General features: G+C 42.4%; 1 protein-coding gene and 1 long non-coding RNA gene across 11 annotated transcripts in view; one reads left to right on the top strand and one right to left on the bottom strand.

The window, feature by feature from the left end:
• Positions 1 to 5,020: 5,020 nt before the first annotated feature.
• Positions 5,021 to 18,295, bottom strand: part of fam131bb (family with sequence similarity 131 member Bb) — a 102,938-nt gene continuing 89,663 nt past the window's right edge. For all 10 annotated transcript variants that reach the window (XM_061948269.2, XM_061948319.2, XM_061948312.2 and 7 more), the window contains 3 exons: positions 14,333 to 14,646; positions 12,074 to 12,340; positions 5,021 to 5,276 (listed from right to left, as the gene is read on the bottom strand). In XM_061948269.2, coding sequence (XP_061804253.1) covers positions 5,037 to 5,276; positions 12,074 to 12,340; positions 14,333 to 14,646 — 821 coding nt within the window. In that variant the 3' untranslated portion in view covers positions 5,021 to 5,036. The remainder of the gene's footprint in view (positions 5,277 to 12,073; positions 12,341 to 14,332; positions 14,647 to 18,295) is intronic.
• LOC140678737 (uncharacterized) overlaps positions 5,174 to 18,295 on the top strand; it is a 116,548-nt gene continuing 103,426 nt past the window's right edge. The window contains exons 1-3 of the long non-coding RNA XR_012050352.1: positions 5,174 to 5,302; positions 12,239 to 12,408; positions 14,462 to 14,669. This is a non-coding gene — a long non-coding RNA (uncharacterized lncRNA). The remainder of the gene's footprint in view (positions 5,303 to 12,238; positions 12,409 to 14,461; positions 14,670 to 18,295) is intronic.

Genomic DNA, 18,295 nt, shown 5'->3' with positions numbered 1-18,295 from the left:
CTGCCGTTACAACCATGACACCTATTCTAGCTTTAGGGATTTCAAGTAGAAAAATAAACATTGTCCCAACGTTGCATAAAGAAGCAATCAATACATCAAGTCCGTTTTTTTGTTGTTTTTTTTATCGCTTGAAAGTTTCTCACACAATCAATGAGAAATGGTGGAAAAGTTTCCATGCACAGAAAGTATCTTGTTTAGCTCCACATTCCTCTCTCCTTTTCCTGGCAGGAACACAAGTCAAAATAATGTAAAAAATATGTCCGCACAAAAAGCAATGACACACTCCCCAAGCAGCTGCCTCACACGTCAGCAAGGAAGACGCCTTATGCTCCACCTCTTCCAGTCCCTGATTGGCTGATTGAGCAGCCCTGGTTTTCATTTCTAGTCTAATGGAACTTATTCATCATGAATGGTCAAATAAAGCATGTGAGTTCAGGAGAAATCCCAACAAAAAAGGATTTTTAAAAAAGTATAATACTTTTGAAGAGCATTTGTGAGTGCGAGGTGTTTTACACTTCTCGATACTATTTACATTTATGTAACAAGAGCTGACAGCCTTGTGCCTGCCTATTGCTGGTTACAATTGAGATATTAATGTCTTTTTGCCACACAAGTATTTGGACAATTTCCTTTTATTCATGACCACAATGGCTTTTAAATGAAACAATAAAAAGGTGATTGAACTGTAGACTTAGCTTTGATTAAGAAGTTTCGCAAAACAATATTATTTATTACAAGTCTTACATACAGTCAAGCTAACTTACACCTGCGGTAACTTATGGATGTTTTTGTTGAATTGCTATGAAATTTGGCACACATCTTTAGGGGACTGAAAAGCACATACAGGTAAAAGCCAGTAAATTAGAATATTTTGAAAAACTTGATTTATTTCAGTAATTGCATTCAAAAGGTGTAACTTGTACATTATATTTATTCATTGCACACAGACTGATGCATTCAAATGTTTATTTCATTTAATTTTGATGATTTGAAGTGGCAACAAATGAAAATCCAAAATTCCGTGTGTCACAAAATTAGAATATTACTTAAGGCTAATACAAAAAAGGGATTTTTAGAAATGTTGGCCAACTGAAAAGTATGAAAATGAAAAATATGAGCATGTACAATACTCAATACTTGGTTGGAGCTCCTTTTGCCTCAATTACTGCGTTAATGCGGCGTGGCATGGAGTCGATGAGTTTCTGGCACTGCTCAGGTGTTATGAGAGCCCAGGTTGCTCTGATAGTGGCCTTCAACTCTTCTGCGTTTTTGGGTCTGGCATTCTGCATCTTCCTTTTCACAATACCCCACAGATTTTCTATGGGGCTAAGGTCAGGGGAGTTGGCGGGCCAATTTAGAACAGAAATACCATGGTCCGTAAACCAGGCACGGGTAGATTTTGCGCTGTGTGCAGGCGCCAAGTCCTGTTGGAACTTGAAATCTCCATCTCCATAGAGCAGGTCAGCAGCAGGAAGCATGAAGTTCTCTAAAACTTGCTGGTAGACGGCTGCGTTGACCCTGGATCTCAGGAAACAGAGTGGACCGACACCAGCAGATGACATGGCACCCCAAACCATCACCCAACCATGCAAATTTTGCATTTCCTTTAGAAATCGAGGTCCCAGAGTCTGGAGGAAGACAGGAGAGGCACAGGATCCACGTTGCCTGAAGTCTAGTGTAAAGTTTCCACCATCAGTGATGGTTTGGGGTGCCATGTCATCTGCTGGTGTCGGTCCACTCTGTTTCCTGAGATCCAGGGTCAACGCAGCCGTCTACCAGCAAGTTTTAGAGCACTTCATGCTTCCTGCTGCTGACCTGCTCTATGGAGATGGAGATTTCAAGTTCCAACAGGACTTGGCGCCTGCACACAGCGCAAAATCTACCCGTGCCTGGTTTACGGACTATGGTATTTCTGTTCTAAATTGGCCCGCCAACTCCCCTGACCTTAGCCCCATAGAAAATCTGTGGGGTATTGTGAAAAGGAAGATGCAGAATGCCAGACCCAAAAACGCAGAAGAGTTGAAGGCCACTATCAGAGCAACCTGGGCTCTCATAACACCTGAGCAGTGCCAGAATCTCATCGACTCCATGCCACGCCGCATTAACGCAGTAATTGAGGCAAAAGGAGCTCCAACCAAGTATAGAGTATTGTACATGCTCATATTTTTCATTTTCATACTTTTCAGTTGGCCAACATTTCTAAAAATCCCTTTTTTGTATTAGCCTTAAGTAATATTCTAATTTTGTGACACACGGAATTTTGGATTTTCATTTGTTGCCACTTCAAATCATCAAAATTAAATGAAATAAACATTTGAATGCATCAGTCTGTGTGCAATGAATAAATATAATGTACAAGTTACACCTTTTGAATGCAATTACTGAAATAAATCAAGTTTTTCAAAATATTCTAATTTACTGGCTTTTACCTGTATACTGTATGTAAAATTTTTGTAAGATTTATTGAAAAACCATTAAACCAGCTGGAGTAATTGTCCATAAGTCCTTGACCATTAGGATATCGGTATTAACTCAATTTAAGAGTGTTTTGAGAAAAGAGCCGTCTCTTGGCTAATTATGTTTTAGGTTGCAAACAAAAATTGAAGTTATAAGCATCACCGTCATAAAATCTCACAGTGAACGCCGCAAGATCTGTCCAAAACAAGCTCCCTAGCATTAGCTTATCGCTAGAGATAGACATAACTTTGTTTTTTTAACCTTGAATGGAAGAAAGTGAGTGTGAAGGACGGTGCTTAGAAGAAGTGGATGATATTCGTTGAAAAAAGAGAAACAAATCATCAAAACATGACCGAACATGTCGCCAACCTGGCAAATTTAACTTCTGTGCAGCACTTTGTGAAACTTCTATTGTTTTAAAAAAAAAAGTGCTATATAAATAAAGTGGATTGGATTGGAAATCAATTTGAGCGAAGCATTGCTCGTCTGCGCCACACTGAAGCAGAATAATAATAATAAATAACGGATTAGATTTTTATATAGCGCTTTTCTAGACACTCAAAGCGCTTCACGGAGAAGTGACAACCCATCATTCATTCACACCTGGTGGAGGTAAGCTGCGTTCGTAGCCACAGCTGCCCTGGGGTAGACTGATGGAAGCGTGGCTGCCAGTTTGCGCCTACGGCCCTTCCGACCACCACCTATCATTCATCAATCATTCACCAGTGTGAGCGGCACTGGGGGCAAGTGTGAAGTGTCCTGCCCAAGGACACAACAGCAGCGATTTGGATGGTAAGAACCTGCAACCCTCAGGTTTCTGGCACAGCCGCTTTACCCGCTATGCCATACCGCCCCTATTGCCAGCTGAAAATGTTAAAATAATATAGAAACGGCTGACATTTATTAATGAAAATATGGAAAAGCTGCTGATGGTGTGTTTGACGGTGAAGTAGCTGCAATGATATACCGTAGAATTCCACTCTCCAATTTAAATGCTGTACATTATTATTATATTACTTCATAAAATGTTAGTAGTACTTTTTATTGTATTGTTTCTATGCAATATGTATTTTTTTTTTTTTTTCAAAAGGCATGTTAGTGTTTAATCAAGCACTAATTAAATACATTTATTTCAATGGAGACGTTGAGTGGGTTGAGTTACGAATTCTGTCACAGAACAAATTAAGCTCGTAAGTTGGGGTCCTGCTGTATGCTAGCATGTATTCCAAAGCAATGCCACAAATGTCACTTACCGGTAGGTACAAATTAACTAACAAATGACACACGACAGGAAACTTAAAATTGGGTGTTGTCGTTAACTGCTATGCGATATACAATACATGGTTATAGTCACAATTGTGTCATCATAAACCCCTGAAAATGGAGGTACTCTGCTAAAATTCCCCTAATACAAAAATGTTGAATGTCATATTTTTTTTAAACCCTTTAAAGCTAAAATTCTACCCTTCAACCACATATTTTTTAAATTTTAAGTCCATTGTGGTAGTTTCACTGTCCAAATACCTGTGGAGCTGTGTAGTAGTAGAAGTAGTAGTAATAGTAGTAGTAGTAGTAGTAGTGGTGCAGATGAGCCAACAATGATCCAAAATTCAACACACAAATCCCCACTGAAAGTGTTCCCGTACATTCAAATAATGTTTGTCATCATCGTTATCATCAACTGAGGGTTGGTGTTGTTTTCAAGTGTGTTGTGTGGTGTGTGTGTGTGTGTGTGTGTGTGGTGCTAAAAGCTTTTAAGAGTATGCCTCCGCGAACATCAACAGTCCAAAAGGCAACCTCAGATCGGTTGGATTGCATCAGTGCAAAAAAAGAGAGCTCTGTCTTTATTTTTCTTCCCCATCTGCTCTGAGCCCACGGTTAAAATCCCACCCTCCTCCCGCTATGGTTCAGTGCAAAGTCTATACAGTGATGTATAGTACAGGTACTCCGTAGGAACATGCATACAGAGCGACAGAGTAGGAAGCACAATTATTATTATTATTTTTTTACAGTACAATCCTTATCTGTGCAATGTTAGTTTGTGTGCAGTCATGGAAGAATTAATCATTGGAGCGCTTTAAAACCTGCTTTTTGTCAGAAGGGGGTTGCACAATGTTCTCATACTGTATGTTGTAAACTGCCCCCCCTCATTGATATCTTATCATACACTTAAACATTGATTTTTATCTTGCTCCTTTGTCTGCTTTATTACAAAATTATTCATATTATAATGTTTAATTATGTTAAATTTTCATTATAGGATGATGGGGTCAGTCGTCAGAAGAAAGCATGCATGTAACACCCCCCCGCCCCCCGCCCCCCTGTCCCTGGTGGTAATGTTTGTGTAGCTCCGCCTCCTCCTCCATCTTCTTTCATTATTTACCTTTGGGATGTAAGGCTTACAAAGTTTGTTGCATCAGGTCTTCCTTCAGTCCACTTTTCAGTCCATCTTGCAAAAAAAAGTTTTTTTTGTTTTTGTTTTTGATACCTGAAAAGCAACAGAATAATAGATAGATAATGTATTACTATATCTGACTCTGCTGGTCAGTTTGTATTTGTCACTTCACACAGCCAGGAAGTCAGTTGGTTGCCATGGATGCGGCCAGCCCTTCCTGCTGCTGCTGGCCCTCCTCCCCCTCTTCCTCTTCCTGTAGCGTGTGAGTAAGGCCGATGGACGTCGCCGCATCGGAGGCCTTCAGCTCAGCCATTGGCTCCGGCGGCGGTTGCCCCGGACTACTGCCGCCGGAGGTGTCCCCTGGCTGTGTGGGCGGAGTCAATGTGGCCGACTCTGGCTCCATACACAGTGTCACCTCTCTATCCTGAGGCAAACACACAGATGGATACCGTAAGTTGTGGCGTTTCTTTATCGAAACTGTGGAGAAGACGAGGCGTTATTTGGAAAGCCAGGTGTTAAAAAACGTTCATATTATTTTATTTATTTGTTCGATTATCTATACAGTAGATCCCCAAACTTACACCACACGTGTATGTTCAAAGCATTTTCCCGCTTGAAAATGTGAGTGAATTGTCTTGTAAGACTACACCTTCTGCTTGAATTGTAGCTGCATCACTCTTTTGCCCCCTGCAGATAGTGCCATCAAACAACTTTCTATTTAAGTTACCATTATAAAAAATATATATATATTTTCTTTATGCAAATCCCAAACCGCGTACAGACGGGGGTCTAGACTTAGACTTAGACAAACTTTAATGATCCACAAGGGAAATTGTTCCACACAGTAGCTCACTTACAAAGGATGGAAAGGATAATGCACACAAGGGCACAAAAAGAGGGCGAAAACAAAAGGTATAAAGTAGACTAAAAATGTACCGTAGTAGCAATATAAATATAACATATATGTAATATTTGCATATTATATATACAGTATATAATACATACTTATTAGAGATGCGCGGTTTGTGGGCACAACCGCGGAGTCCGCGGATTATCCGCGGATCGGGCAGATGAAATTTAAAAAAATTAGATTTTATCAGCGGGTCGGGTCGGGTCGGGTCGGGCGATTGAAATAAAAAAAAATTAGATTTTAAATAGATTCAGGCGGGTGGCAGTTAAACCAATTCAGAAATATATATACATAGTTAAATGTTGTTACCCACATACGAAAAACGAGCAGGCACCTGCTGCATATGCCACAACAGAAGAAAAAGAAAAGAAAAGAGATAGACACTTTTTACGGAGCGGAGAAGGCCCCCGACGCCTCGCCGGGGTCCGGGACCGAGGCCCCTTCCCCCGAGAGGGCCCCACCGGGAGCCGTAGCTGAGGCGATCCGCGAGAAGGGCCCGACGCACGTCCAGGGTCACCACCGCGCCCACCGCACCGACACCCCGCCTCGTCCGCCTTCGCCGCGGCCGGCGTCACGCGCAGCAGGTAAGCAGCTTACCTGCCCGCCACCCCCGTGGCCGGGGGCTCGTAACAGGGGTCACTCCGCGCGCTCCGCCCGCGCAGCTTACCTGCCCGCCACCCCCGTGGCCGGGGGCTCGTAACAGGGGTCACTCCGCGCGCTCCGCCCGCGCAGCTTACCTGCCCGCCACCCCTGTTGCCGGGGGCGCGTAACAGGGGTCACTCCGCGCGCAGTGCGCTCACGAAAGGGGTGGGGCTCACCCTGGTTGATATAGACAGCAGCTAGGACGGTGGCCATGGAAGTTGGAACCCGCTAAGGAGTGTGTAACAACCCACCTGCCGAATCAACTAGCCCTGAAAATGGATGGCGCTGGAGCGTCGGGCCCATATACCCGGCCGTCGCCGGCAGCGAGACGCGCTTGGAGGTGCGCTCAGCGCGGCTCCCATATGATTGCGCACTGGTGTGCGTCTGGGTCGTGACAGCGTGGCACGCGAATGTCTGTGCTGCATTGGATCAGTCTCCTTTCTTTAACAGGCAAAAGCTTTATAACCTCACTAATGCCTTGCATCGTCTATATTAGATATATAACAACGGGCGGGTGCGGGCGGATGGCGGGCGGATGGCGGGCAGATGCAGTTCTGATCAAATGTTAGATCGGGTGGATTACGGATGGTTGACGACTTTCTGATGCGGTTGCGGATGAAATAATTGCCTATCCGCGCATCTCTAATACTTATGTATTATATTATGTCTATCTGTGTTGGCCCTGCGATGAGGTGGCGATTTGTTCAGGGTGTACCCTGCCTTCCGCCCGAATGCAGCTGAGATAGGCTCCAGCACCCCCCGCGACCCCAAAAAGGGACAAGCGGTAGAAAATGGATGGATAATATATACAATATATAACAAATCCCAATTAACATGTACAATAATACAGTATATGTAACAGCTGCAGCAAAAAAGGGCAGCATAAATTAAAAAAAACAGTAGATCCTGCAGAAAATATACATTATAAACAAAGAGAGGTAGCTAACATAAAAGCGGTCTGGTAATAGACAAATATCTATTGCTGTATGGCGAGTGATTATACAGCTGGCACCAGTAACAAAATTAAACTAAAATTACTTCAATGATAATTTTGAAGTTGAGGAGAAAGTAGAAGGCAAAACATAGCTCTTTGACCACATTGCCATTTGTCAACAAGTACATTGCACCGTACGGCACCAACAGAATCAATGTTGTAATAACGGCGAGGAGCAAATTGCTCAGTCAGCCTTAACACCGCTGCTTAGCTCATGGTTAACAACAGTACAGCAAGTAGCACGCATATGTTTCACACCAACATCTTAGTGGGGGTGAAGTGAATTAATTAACTATTATTATCTTCTACATATGATGAATGTTTATATTCACCTTGGAGAAAACAAACCACCAAGTTTAAGTAAATAGATGTATTTCAGTTTGAGCACATAAATAGATAAGGCCCCTTCGTTTGATATTCGCAGGTGGATTGGATCACTTCTCGTAGGAAAAGAGGCTCTAATTGGGACTTTGGAATGCAAAACTTGAAAAAAGACTAGCTGTTTAGCTCAATGCCAACATTTGAGTTATGACTTAAAGCAGTTGTTTTCCAGACACTTACACACAAACATCCAGAGGTGGGACCAAGTCATTGTTTTGCAAGTCACAAGTAAGTCTCAAGTCTTTGCCCTCAAGTCCGAGTCAAGTCCCGAGTCAAGACAGGCAAGCCCCGAGTCAAGTCCAAAGTCAAGACTGGAAAGTCTCAAGTCAAGTCCTAAGTCCTGCATTTTGAGTTTCGAGTCCTTTCAAGTCCTTTTAACCACAGACTAATATATTAACACAGATTGTGTATGCTTTTCAAACGCTGTATTTATTTATTAAAACAAGTGCATTTTAAATTGCAGTAAAGAAAATTGTGCTGACATTGCACTTTATAATAGCACTATTAACCAGTCATTTTAAACATTAACTCATTCCTTTACAGAACAAACACATTGAAAAATAAAGTGCAAATGTACTTATTTGTACAAAAGTGTTAACATTGAAAAAACATGACATATACGTGAACATAACAAAACCGGTGGTTGGGGACCACTGAGGTAAACAACCAACAGTATGTCAGAAAGCTAGCTAAAACGGTACACATATTCATAATATAGTATACATTTTAACTGACCTTTATTTTACTATTTTTGTCTTTTTTTAGGTGGCTAAAATACGCGGTGCTGCTGACCGCCGTCTAACGTTACGTGTGATATATTGACTAACGTAACCCTGCTTAAAAAAAATCACTGAACAAAAAGTATGAATAAGGTAGTGAACTGCAACAGATTCCCGTGTTTGCAATAACGTTATAACGTTAGCAGTGAGTTTACAGCCTCACTGATTTAACTACACAGCAAATAAAAGTCACGTTACTTAGCCAATAAACGTTATCTTTCATTCAAAACTTACCGTTCTTTGTGCAACTTCAAATGCCGGACGAAGTTGGAAGTTGTTGCCTCTCCATCAGTAATTTTCGAACCGCATGTGTTGCATACTGCAAACCGTTTTGTGTTGACCACCTCGTAATTTTTATACCCAAACAAAATTATTTTAGGTATCATTTTTTGTTCACTGGCGTGTGGTTTGGACATGTCTTCTTCCTTGGTTGTCCTGCAATTTGATTGGATGAATGCTGTGTGATGAAAACAAAGTAGATCTAATTTGATTGGCTGTTGTACTGAGACCACACCAGCTGACACACGCAACGCTGATAGACAAGTACACAATGAAAAATACGGAGCGCTCCCGAATAACTTTTTCATCTTTGGGTTTTGGGGAAAGTAGCAAGTCATGTCAAGTCATGTCAATTCAAAAGGCTCAAGTCCAAGTGAAGTCACAAGTCATTGATGTTAAAGTCTAAGTCGAGTTGCAAGTCTTTTTACATTTTGTCAAGTCGAGTCTAAAGTCATCAAATTCATGACTCGAGTCTGACTCGAGTCCAAGTCATGTGACTTGAGTCCACACCTCTGCAAACATCTCCTTTTATGGTCAGGATGCGCTCTCCTGACTTAGCACACACACCCAGAGACAGAAAGGAGGAATATAAAAACTGATGGTTTGTCTTCTCCAGTTAGGAGTCCTTCATTTTTTGATCTAGGCTCCTCCGGGTACTGCAGACTTGTTTAATGATGCTCGCTTGTAATAAAGCAACTTTTTGTTCAGCAAAGCGTCTCCGACGTCTCTTTTGATCCAGCCGCACTTCCGTGTCACCCTCCTGCCCGGAGGCGGTGACAAGACCAATAATACACTTCAGGGGCAACCAACATTTTAATGCGCATGCAGAGGTAAATACGGCCAGTCATGATACTTTAAAAGCAGCTACTGCCATTATTCGGAGATTGTCTAGTCACATAATTCCGAGTTAGCCTACAGTCACAGCTGTTACTGCCAATGTTTTATGACTTGGTGTTAATTAGAACCCCGGTTGTTATTTGCTTTTGTAGACCACGCACTCTGTGATGAGACGAGTGCGATTAAAGGAGCGATTAAATGTCAGACAAGTGCAAACAGGAGTTAACCACAGTGTAATGAAACTACAGTACTCATCATTTGAACATGCCATCAGAGAGGGAATAGGAACGTGTTTGCAGAGTGATAATCCCCCTACTGGCGTGTTATAGGCATTGACGCAATTATTACGTGTCGTGTCTGTCGGCAGGTAGCATAAGGTCAAATCTTGTGCTTGATATTTAATTGCTATTTATGTCAGCCAGGATGTTATGTAATTGTTGCCATTTGTTTGTCTGTTGGTTAGCAACATACCGTACCTCAAAAAGTTATAGTCAGATGTTGTTCTCCCACCCCCACCAAGGACTGTTTTCACTGCTGGACTCTAGAAAGAGGTTCCGCAGCCTCCGAAGCAGAACCTCCAGGTTCTGTAACAGCTTCTTCTCTCAGGCCGTAAGACTCTTGAACGCATCATAATTATCCCCTCAACTCCCCCCAAAATGGATTAACTCGCTGGAATAAAAAAGACAATACAATAAGGCTGAAACGACGCGTCGACGTAGTCGACGTCATCGGTTACGTAAATACGTCGACGCCGTTTTTGTGCGTCGGCGCTTCGCATATTTACGTCGCACTACTTTACTGTCATGGCGGAGCGCAAAGCAGACGATGCGAGCGAGGGGAAAAAAGCACGCCAAAAGTCGTCAAAAGTGTGGGAGTATTTCAATAAACGGCCTAATAATGTTGTTGTATGCACACTGTGTCGAGCGGAAATGGCCTATCATAGCAGCACAACGGCTATGAACGAACATTTGAAAAGAAAACCCCCGACAGCGTTCTTGCCATCACCATCAACAAGTCAATCGTCCGCATGCGTATACGTTGTCATTATTACACAAAAACATGAATGTGTCATTTGTATCTGCGTTGTAAATTCATAAGCTAAAGCACCGTTTCGCTCTGAGAGGCGCGTTTGGCGTGCCTGTTCAGTGTTTACAAAGACGCGCTCCTCTTTAACGCTGTGGAGAGGCGGCGAGCGAGCGGCGAGGCGGGGCGCGCCGGGAGCGACGCCGCAAACGTGCCCAGGTGCGCGATCCGCGCAGTTGGAAGAGAAAAGACTTTGTGTAAAATTAAAAGATTGTAAACCTGGCAAAGCCGTCTGGCGTTCAGTCTGTCGGTCCTGAAAGAACCCCACGGCACAAGACGTGTCACAAACGCTAACGTTAATTAGTTGTGCAAATACCTTTTACAACATTAACAGTTACATATACTATGTACAAACCAACAATTAACTTTCACTTTAATCATACTATCATTGTTGTGTTATTAAGCAAAATAAGCAATACTTTTACTTTTGTTGAAATGTTTACACTGTACACTTTTTTGTATTGGATGTTTAGCTTTATTTTTGCACATTTTAGCAAATAAGCAATACTTTTACTTTTGTTGAAATGTTTACACTTGTTACAGAATATTTCCGTTTTGCACTTTTTTGTATTGGATGTTTATCTTTATTTTTGCACATTTTAAAGCAAAATAAGCAATACTTTTACTTTTTAAATGCTTATACTATTCCAGAATATTAAGATTTGCACTGGATGTTTACTTTTATATTTGCACATTAAAAAGCAAATAAGCTACTTTTAATTTTGTTAAATGTTAAAAGTTTTAAATGTTTACATTGTTACAGAATATTTTGTCATGTTGTTGTCAACTGACTAGTGGCCATACTTTTTTTTTTGTAAATAAAAGCCATGCCTTTTGAAAAAACTGGCCTACATTTATTTTTTTCCTCTTCATTTTAAATTTAAAAAAAAATCGGTAAAAGGAAAAATAATCTATAGATTAATCGAAAAAATAATCTATAGATTAACCGATTAATCGAAAAAATAAATTATAGATTAATCGATAGAAAAATAATCGTTAGCTGCAGCCCTACAATACAACATACATCCATAAACATGGATGCATATGAAAAAGTGCAATATATTTATCTGTACAGTAACCTATTTATTTATGTATATATGCACCTTATTGCTTTTTTATCCTGCACTACCATGAGCTAATGAAACGAAATTTCGTTCTTATCTGTACTGTAAAGTTCAAATTTGAATGACAATAAAAAGGAAGTCTAAGTCTTAAATGAAACTTTTAGGAATTGTTCGAAATGGAATAAGAAACAACTGATTATCACACACAAAACGCGAGAAAACATTTCCGAGGATCAGTTGTCAGGACCTCACCTTAATGTCGTCCTCTTCTTCCTGCTGCTCCAGCAGTGGCGAGTGCTCATTCCCCACTAACTCCTCTCCGCCGGGGACGCAGAGGCTGGGCTCCACCACGGCCGCCACGCCCATGTAGCCTCCAGCCTCTACCTGATAGGCCTCCATCTGTCCCGTGTTCCATAGGTCAACCAGAGGCGGGTGCACGTGTTGGACCAGGCTGTGAATGGTGCTGTTGGGGGTCTGTTGCAAGGAGTGGTTGGCGCTGTGCAGCCTGTGTTCCAGCGACTAGAAAGCAACAATAATGACGAGACTGGGATCAGCGGGATCTGTTTGGATTCATCCATCCAATTATGGTTCGTAAAAGACACACAAAGCCTGTATTGTGTTTGCAGACAAAATTCAAGAAAAGCTATGCTGTACAGCAAAATGTAAATACCAAAATATAATGGAAATAAAACACAATGCTTCCATATTCCAAAATCCTGTACATGTTATTACAAAACCCAAAACCAGTGAAGTTGGCACGTCGTGTAAATCGTAAATAAAAACAGAATACGATGATTTGCAAATCCTTTTCAACTTATATTCAATTGAATAGACTGCAAAGACAAGATATTTAATGTTGGAACTGAGAAACTTAATTATTTTTTGCAAATATTAGCTCATTTGGAATTTGATCCTTGCAACATGTTTCAAAAAAGCTGGCACAAGTGGCAAAAAAGACTGATAAAGTCGAGGAATGCTCATCAAACACTTATTTGGAATATACCACAGGTGAACAGGCTAATTGGGAACAGGTGAGTGCCATGATTGTGTATAAAAGCAACTTCCATGAAATGCTCAGTCATTCACAAACAAGGATGGGGCGAGGGTCACCACTTTGTGAACAAATGCGTGAGCAAATTGTCGGACAGTTTAAGAACAACATTTCTCAACGAATTTAGGGATTTCACCATCTACGGTCCGTAATATCAAAAGGTTCATAGAATCTTTAGAAATCACTGAATGTAAGCGGCTACGCCCGTGACCTTCGATCCCTCAGGCGGTACTGCATCAAAAACCGACATCAGTGTGTAAAAGATATCACCACATGAAATCAGGACCACTTCAGAAAACCACTGTCAGTAACTACAGTTCGTCGCTACATCTGTACTTGCAAGTTAAAACTCTACTATGCAAAGCCAAAGCCATTTATCAACAACACCCAGAAACGCCGCCGGCTTCACTGGGCCCGAGCTCATCTAAGATGGACTGATGAAAAGTGGAAAAGTGTTCTGTGGTCTGACGAGTCCACATTTCAAATTGTTTTTGGAAACTGTGGACATCGTGTCCTCCGGAACAAAGATGAAAAGAACCATTCGGATTGTTATAGGAGCAAAGTTCAAAAGCCAGCGTCTGTGATGGTATGGGGGTGTATTAGTGCCCAAGGCATGGGTAACTTACATATCTGTGAAGGCGCCATTAATGCTGAAAGGTACATACAGGTTTTGGAGCAACATATGTTGCCATCCAAGCAACTTTATCATGGACGCCCCTGCTTATTTCAGCAAGACAATGCCAAGCCACGTGTTACAACAGCGTGGCTTCATAGTAAAAGAGTGCGGGTACTAGACTGGCCTGCCTGTAGTCCAGACCTGTCTCCCATTGAAAATGTGTGGTGCATTATGAAGTCTAAAATACGAAAACGGAAACCCCGGACTGTTGAACAGCATTAAGCTGTACGTCAAGCAAGAATGGGAAATAATTCCACCTGAGAAGCTTCAAAAATGTGTCTCCTCAGTTCCCAAACGTTTACTGAGTGTTGTTAAAAGGAAAGGCCATGTAACACAGTGGTAAAAATGCCCCTGTGCCAACTTTTTTGCTAAGTGTTGCTGCCATTAAAATGTAAGTTAATGATTATTTGCAAAAAAAAAATGTTGTTTCTCAGTTCTAACATTAAATATCTTGTCTTTACAGTCTATTCAATCGAATATAAGTTGAAAAGGATTTGCAAATCATTATATTCTGTTTTTATTTACGAATTACACAATGTGCCAACTTCACTGGTTTTGTGTTTTGTAGTTGGAGACTAAAAGGTCTCTACAGGTGTGAATGAGAGTATAGATGATTGATTTCCTGTATGTGCTATTGTATGTGATTGTTGACCAATCCAGTGTGCTCTCACCCAAGGTTTGCTGGGATAGGCCCCAGCACACCCATGACCCTAATAAGGACGAGCGGTATACCAATTGAATAGATGGATGGAAATGGTGAGTTATTTTCTATTGGTGTAATGACCTGTTGTTGCTGATACTGCAAGAGCTGCTGCTGCTGCTGGTAGTGCTGCATTTGTTGGATCTGCTGCAGTTGCTGCAGTTGGCTCTGCTGCTGGAGATTTAACTGCTGTTGCTGCTGCTGTTGCGACAGGAAGTGAGCGGCCTGCCCGTCATAACCCTCGGTGCCCAAGAGGTAGGAGCCGGCGGCGGGAGACGCCACGCCAGTCGAATCGTTGTTGATGGGATCCCAAGCGTCCGAGGAAGAGAGGCAGTAGTGTCCTTGGGAGACATAGGTGTGGGGCCACACTTCCGCAGAGGAGTGGTGCAAGATCTGGTCTGGAATAGTGGCGGGAAAAAAGGTATGAGAACCATTATTATTTGATAAAGGATGACATGAATGTACGGGACGGGGAAGTTGAAAATTTGCAATCAGACACAAAATTCGAGATCCATCCATCCATCCATCTTCTTCCGCTTATCCGAGGTCGGGTCGCGGGGGCAGCAGCCTAAGCAGGGAAGCCCAGACTTCCCTCTCCCCAGCCACTTCGTCCAGCTCTTCCTGTGGGACCCCGAGGCGTTCCCAGGCCAGCCGAGAGACATAGTCTTCCCAACGTGTCCTGGGTCTTCCCCGCGGCCTCCTACCGGTCGGACGTGCCCTAAACACCTTCCTAGGGAGGCGTTCGGGTGGCATCCTAACCAGATGCCCGAACCACCTCATCTGGCTCCTCTCCATGTGGAGGAGCAGCGGCTTTACTCTGAGTTCCTCCCGGATGGCAGAGCTTCTCACCCTATCTCTAAGGGAGAGCCCCGCCACCCGGCGGAGGAAACTCATTTCGGCCGCTTGTACCCGTGATCTTGTCCTTTAGGTCATAACCCAAAGCTCATGACCATAGGTGAGGATGGGAACGTAGATCGACCAGTAAATTGAGAGCTTTGCCTTCCGGCTCAGCTCCTTCTTCACCACAACGGATCGATACAGCGTCCGCATTACTGAAGACGCCGCACCGATCCGCCTGTCGATCTCACGATCCACTCTTCCCTCACTCGTGAACAAGACTCCGAGGTACTTGAACTCCTCCACTTGGGGCAAGATCTCCTCCCCAACCCGGAGATGGCACTCCACCCTTTTCCGGGCGAGAACCATGGACTCGGACTTGGAGGTGCTGATTCTCATCCCAGTCGCTTCACACTCAGCTGCGAACCGATCCAGTGAGAGCTGAAGATCCTGGCCAGATGAAGCCATCAGGACCACATCATCTGCAAAAAGCAGAGACCTAATCCTGCAGCCACCAAACCGGATCCCCTCAACGCCTTGACTGCGCCTAGAAATTCTGTCCATAAAAGTTATGAACAGAATCGGTGACAAAGTAAAGTTCAAACCACATTTGCGTATCAACATTAACTACGGTAAGCATGTTTTGCTTTTTGTTTGTCTTTTTGCCACACTTATTCCAAAAGAAAGACCAACCTCAACAAGCAGTGTTAAGAGAAGAAGTATAACGGAGGGTTTGTTAGATGGTGAGGTACCTCCTGGAAATCACTGGCTTAGAGTGGCTTAGAGGTATAGAGGTGTATCTCCACTTAAATGAAATGGCGGAGAAAGTTAGAAAAGCAAACAGAATGCCTAGTAATGATCCACACAACTATGGTGCATTCAAGGAACGCCCAGGCAGTAGGACAAGCGGGTGCTCACCCAACACTCATTAGTGAAGCTTAAACACAAACATGCGAAAACAGTGGGATTTCTACCAAGAAGTTTTAAAGCCCGATTTACTAAAGGTTTGTGTGTACAAAAACAACCGTGCAAACCTGATAACAAGCACCAAGTGGATTGCGTCTGTTAAGTGAGCAAAATTAGGCGTGCAATCCATTTTGTGGCTCTGTCTTCATTAATATGCAAAATATATGCTGGTCATCAAAGCGCTTAGAATACTGGGAGGACAAAATGCAAATACAATTATTTAGCACACACAATGGGATTTATCTACACTCATCACCGCTTTGCAAGCACTATTTTGTTTTTTATTTTGCGGGAAGGACGCGCAAACTGACAGTTCCACACACGGCTGCAGGATCAGTGCTTGCACTGCACAGGCACGACGATGGACAGACGAGAATCCTCCGTCCTACGTGTGTGTGTGTGTGTGTGTGTGTCAACATTTTGGACGGTCAGAAATAAAAAAAATATTAGAAACATCGTCTATTCAGCAACATCATTTTATAGTTCTATAGCTGCTAGAGGATTTAAGGACTTACTCAAATGAATTAAATGTATGTGTTTTGGTGTCATTTAAAAAAAATGATATTCCTTTATTTAACAAGGAATGTACAGTACAGGCCAAAAGTTTGGACACACCTTCTCATTTCAATGTGTTTTCTTTATTTTCATGACTATTTACATTGTAGATTGTCACTGAAGGCATCAAAACTATGACACCTCTGAAGTGAAAACCATTTCACTGTGAACCTGTTGGAGCTGTTCGCATGAGATGTATGAATAAATGATGTGAACGTGTTGTGAGACATCATCGGTTTAGTCCAATCTGCACTGCACTCAAATAAACTGCACTGCAGAAGACAACTAGATCGCCGCATCCAACATATGGGGCTGGTTTCTTTCTTTGCAACATCCAGACCATGTTATAATTAAGACAGAGTAGGGATTCATTTGTGAAATGAATGTGTATACGGTGGATCCTCTGAAGTCAATAATAGTACAAGTCAAACTTTGACAAACATTGTTTGGAAAAAAAAAATATTGTATTTATATATATATATTTTTTTTTTATTTTTATTTTTTTTTTATATTAGGGCAGCACGGTGGAAAAGGGGTTAGTGCATCTGCCTCACAATACGAAGGTCCTGAGTAGTCTTGGGTTCAATCCCGGGCTCGGGATCTTTCTGTGTGGAGTTTGCATGTCCTCCCCGTGACTGCGTGGGTTCCCTCCGGGTACTCCGGCTTCCTCCCACCTCCAAAGACATGCACCTGGGGATAGGTTGATTGGCAACACTAAATTGGCCCTAGTGTGTGAATGTGAGTGTGAATGTTGTCTGTCTATCTGTGTTGGCCCTGCGATGAGATGGCGACTTGTCCAGGGTGTACCCCGCCTTCCGCCCGATTGTAGCTGAGATAGGCTCCAGCGCCCCCCGCGACCCCAAAAGGGAATAAGCGGTAGAAAATGGATGGATGGATGGATTTTTATATTAGATAAGATTAGTTTATTTCAAAGGGGACAATGCAATTTCATAAATCACATGACTACACATGGGTAAAAAAGCCAGAATTAGCCAGAAGGCTAGTTTTCATCTGTAGTCCCCTGGCCATGATGTAAAAAAGGCAGTAAAATTACAATTTAAAAAAAAAGAGAAAAAGAAAAAATGCACACAATACATATACAATATGATATAAAATAAAATACAACATTACATGAAATTATGTTTTTGTTTGGCTGCTTGTGCATGCATGGTGGGATCAGGTGTGCGCAATATATATTATTGGTTAATAATTATACCTTTTTTTTGTCGTTTTACTTTTGTAGCTATATGTAGAAATGGCACTGCTGGAGTGGCAGCTGGTTGCATCAGCTCTGCTCTTTTAATGTCATTAATGTCCTTTGTGTTCTTTGATGTTTCCCTCTTACACACATGTTTATGTGTGCTATGGCTATGAGGTTTTTTAAATTGTTTTTATTTAATTGTATTATTTATTTTGTTTGTGTTTTTTTCCCCCCTTGGCCTCAGTCTGGACCCCCTCTCCAGGGGCCCAGGCTTGGACATGCCCCCCAGCGTTGACCTGTTTCTCAACTTTTTTGTAAGGGGCGCCGGAAGTTGTCAGACCCGTCAGCGATCCTGTTCTGTCTCCCTGTAAAGTTTGTCTGTTCTTGAATGGGATTGTGCTGAAAATCTTGATTTCCCCTCGGGGATTAATACATTACTTCTGATTCTGATTCTGTTAGAGGTCAGCCAGCGCTGTGGGCTTGATTCA

The sequence above is a fragment of the Nerophis lumbriciformis genome, linkage group LG04, assembly GCF_033978685.3.
Source record: "Nerophis lumbriciformis linkage group LG04, RoL_Nlum_v2.1, whole genome shotgun sequence".
Lineage (NCBI taxonomy): Eukaryota > Metazoa > Chordata > Actinopteri > Syngnathiformes > Syngnathidae > Nerophis > Nerophis lumbriciformis.
This window is presented reverse-complemented; position numbering and strand designations above follow the sequence as displayed.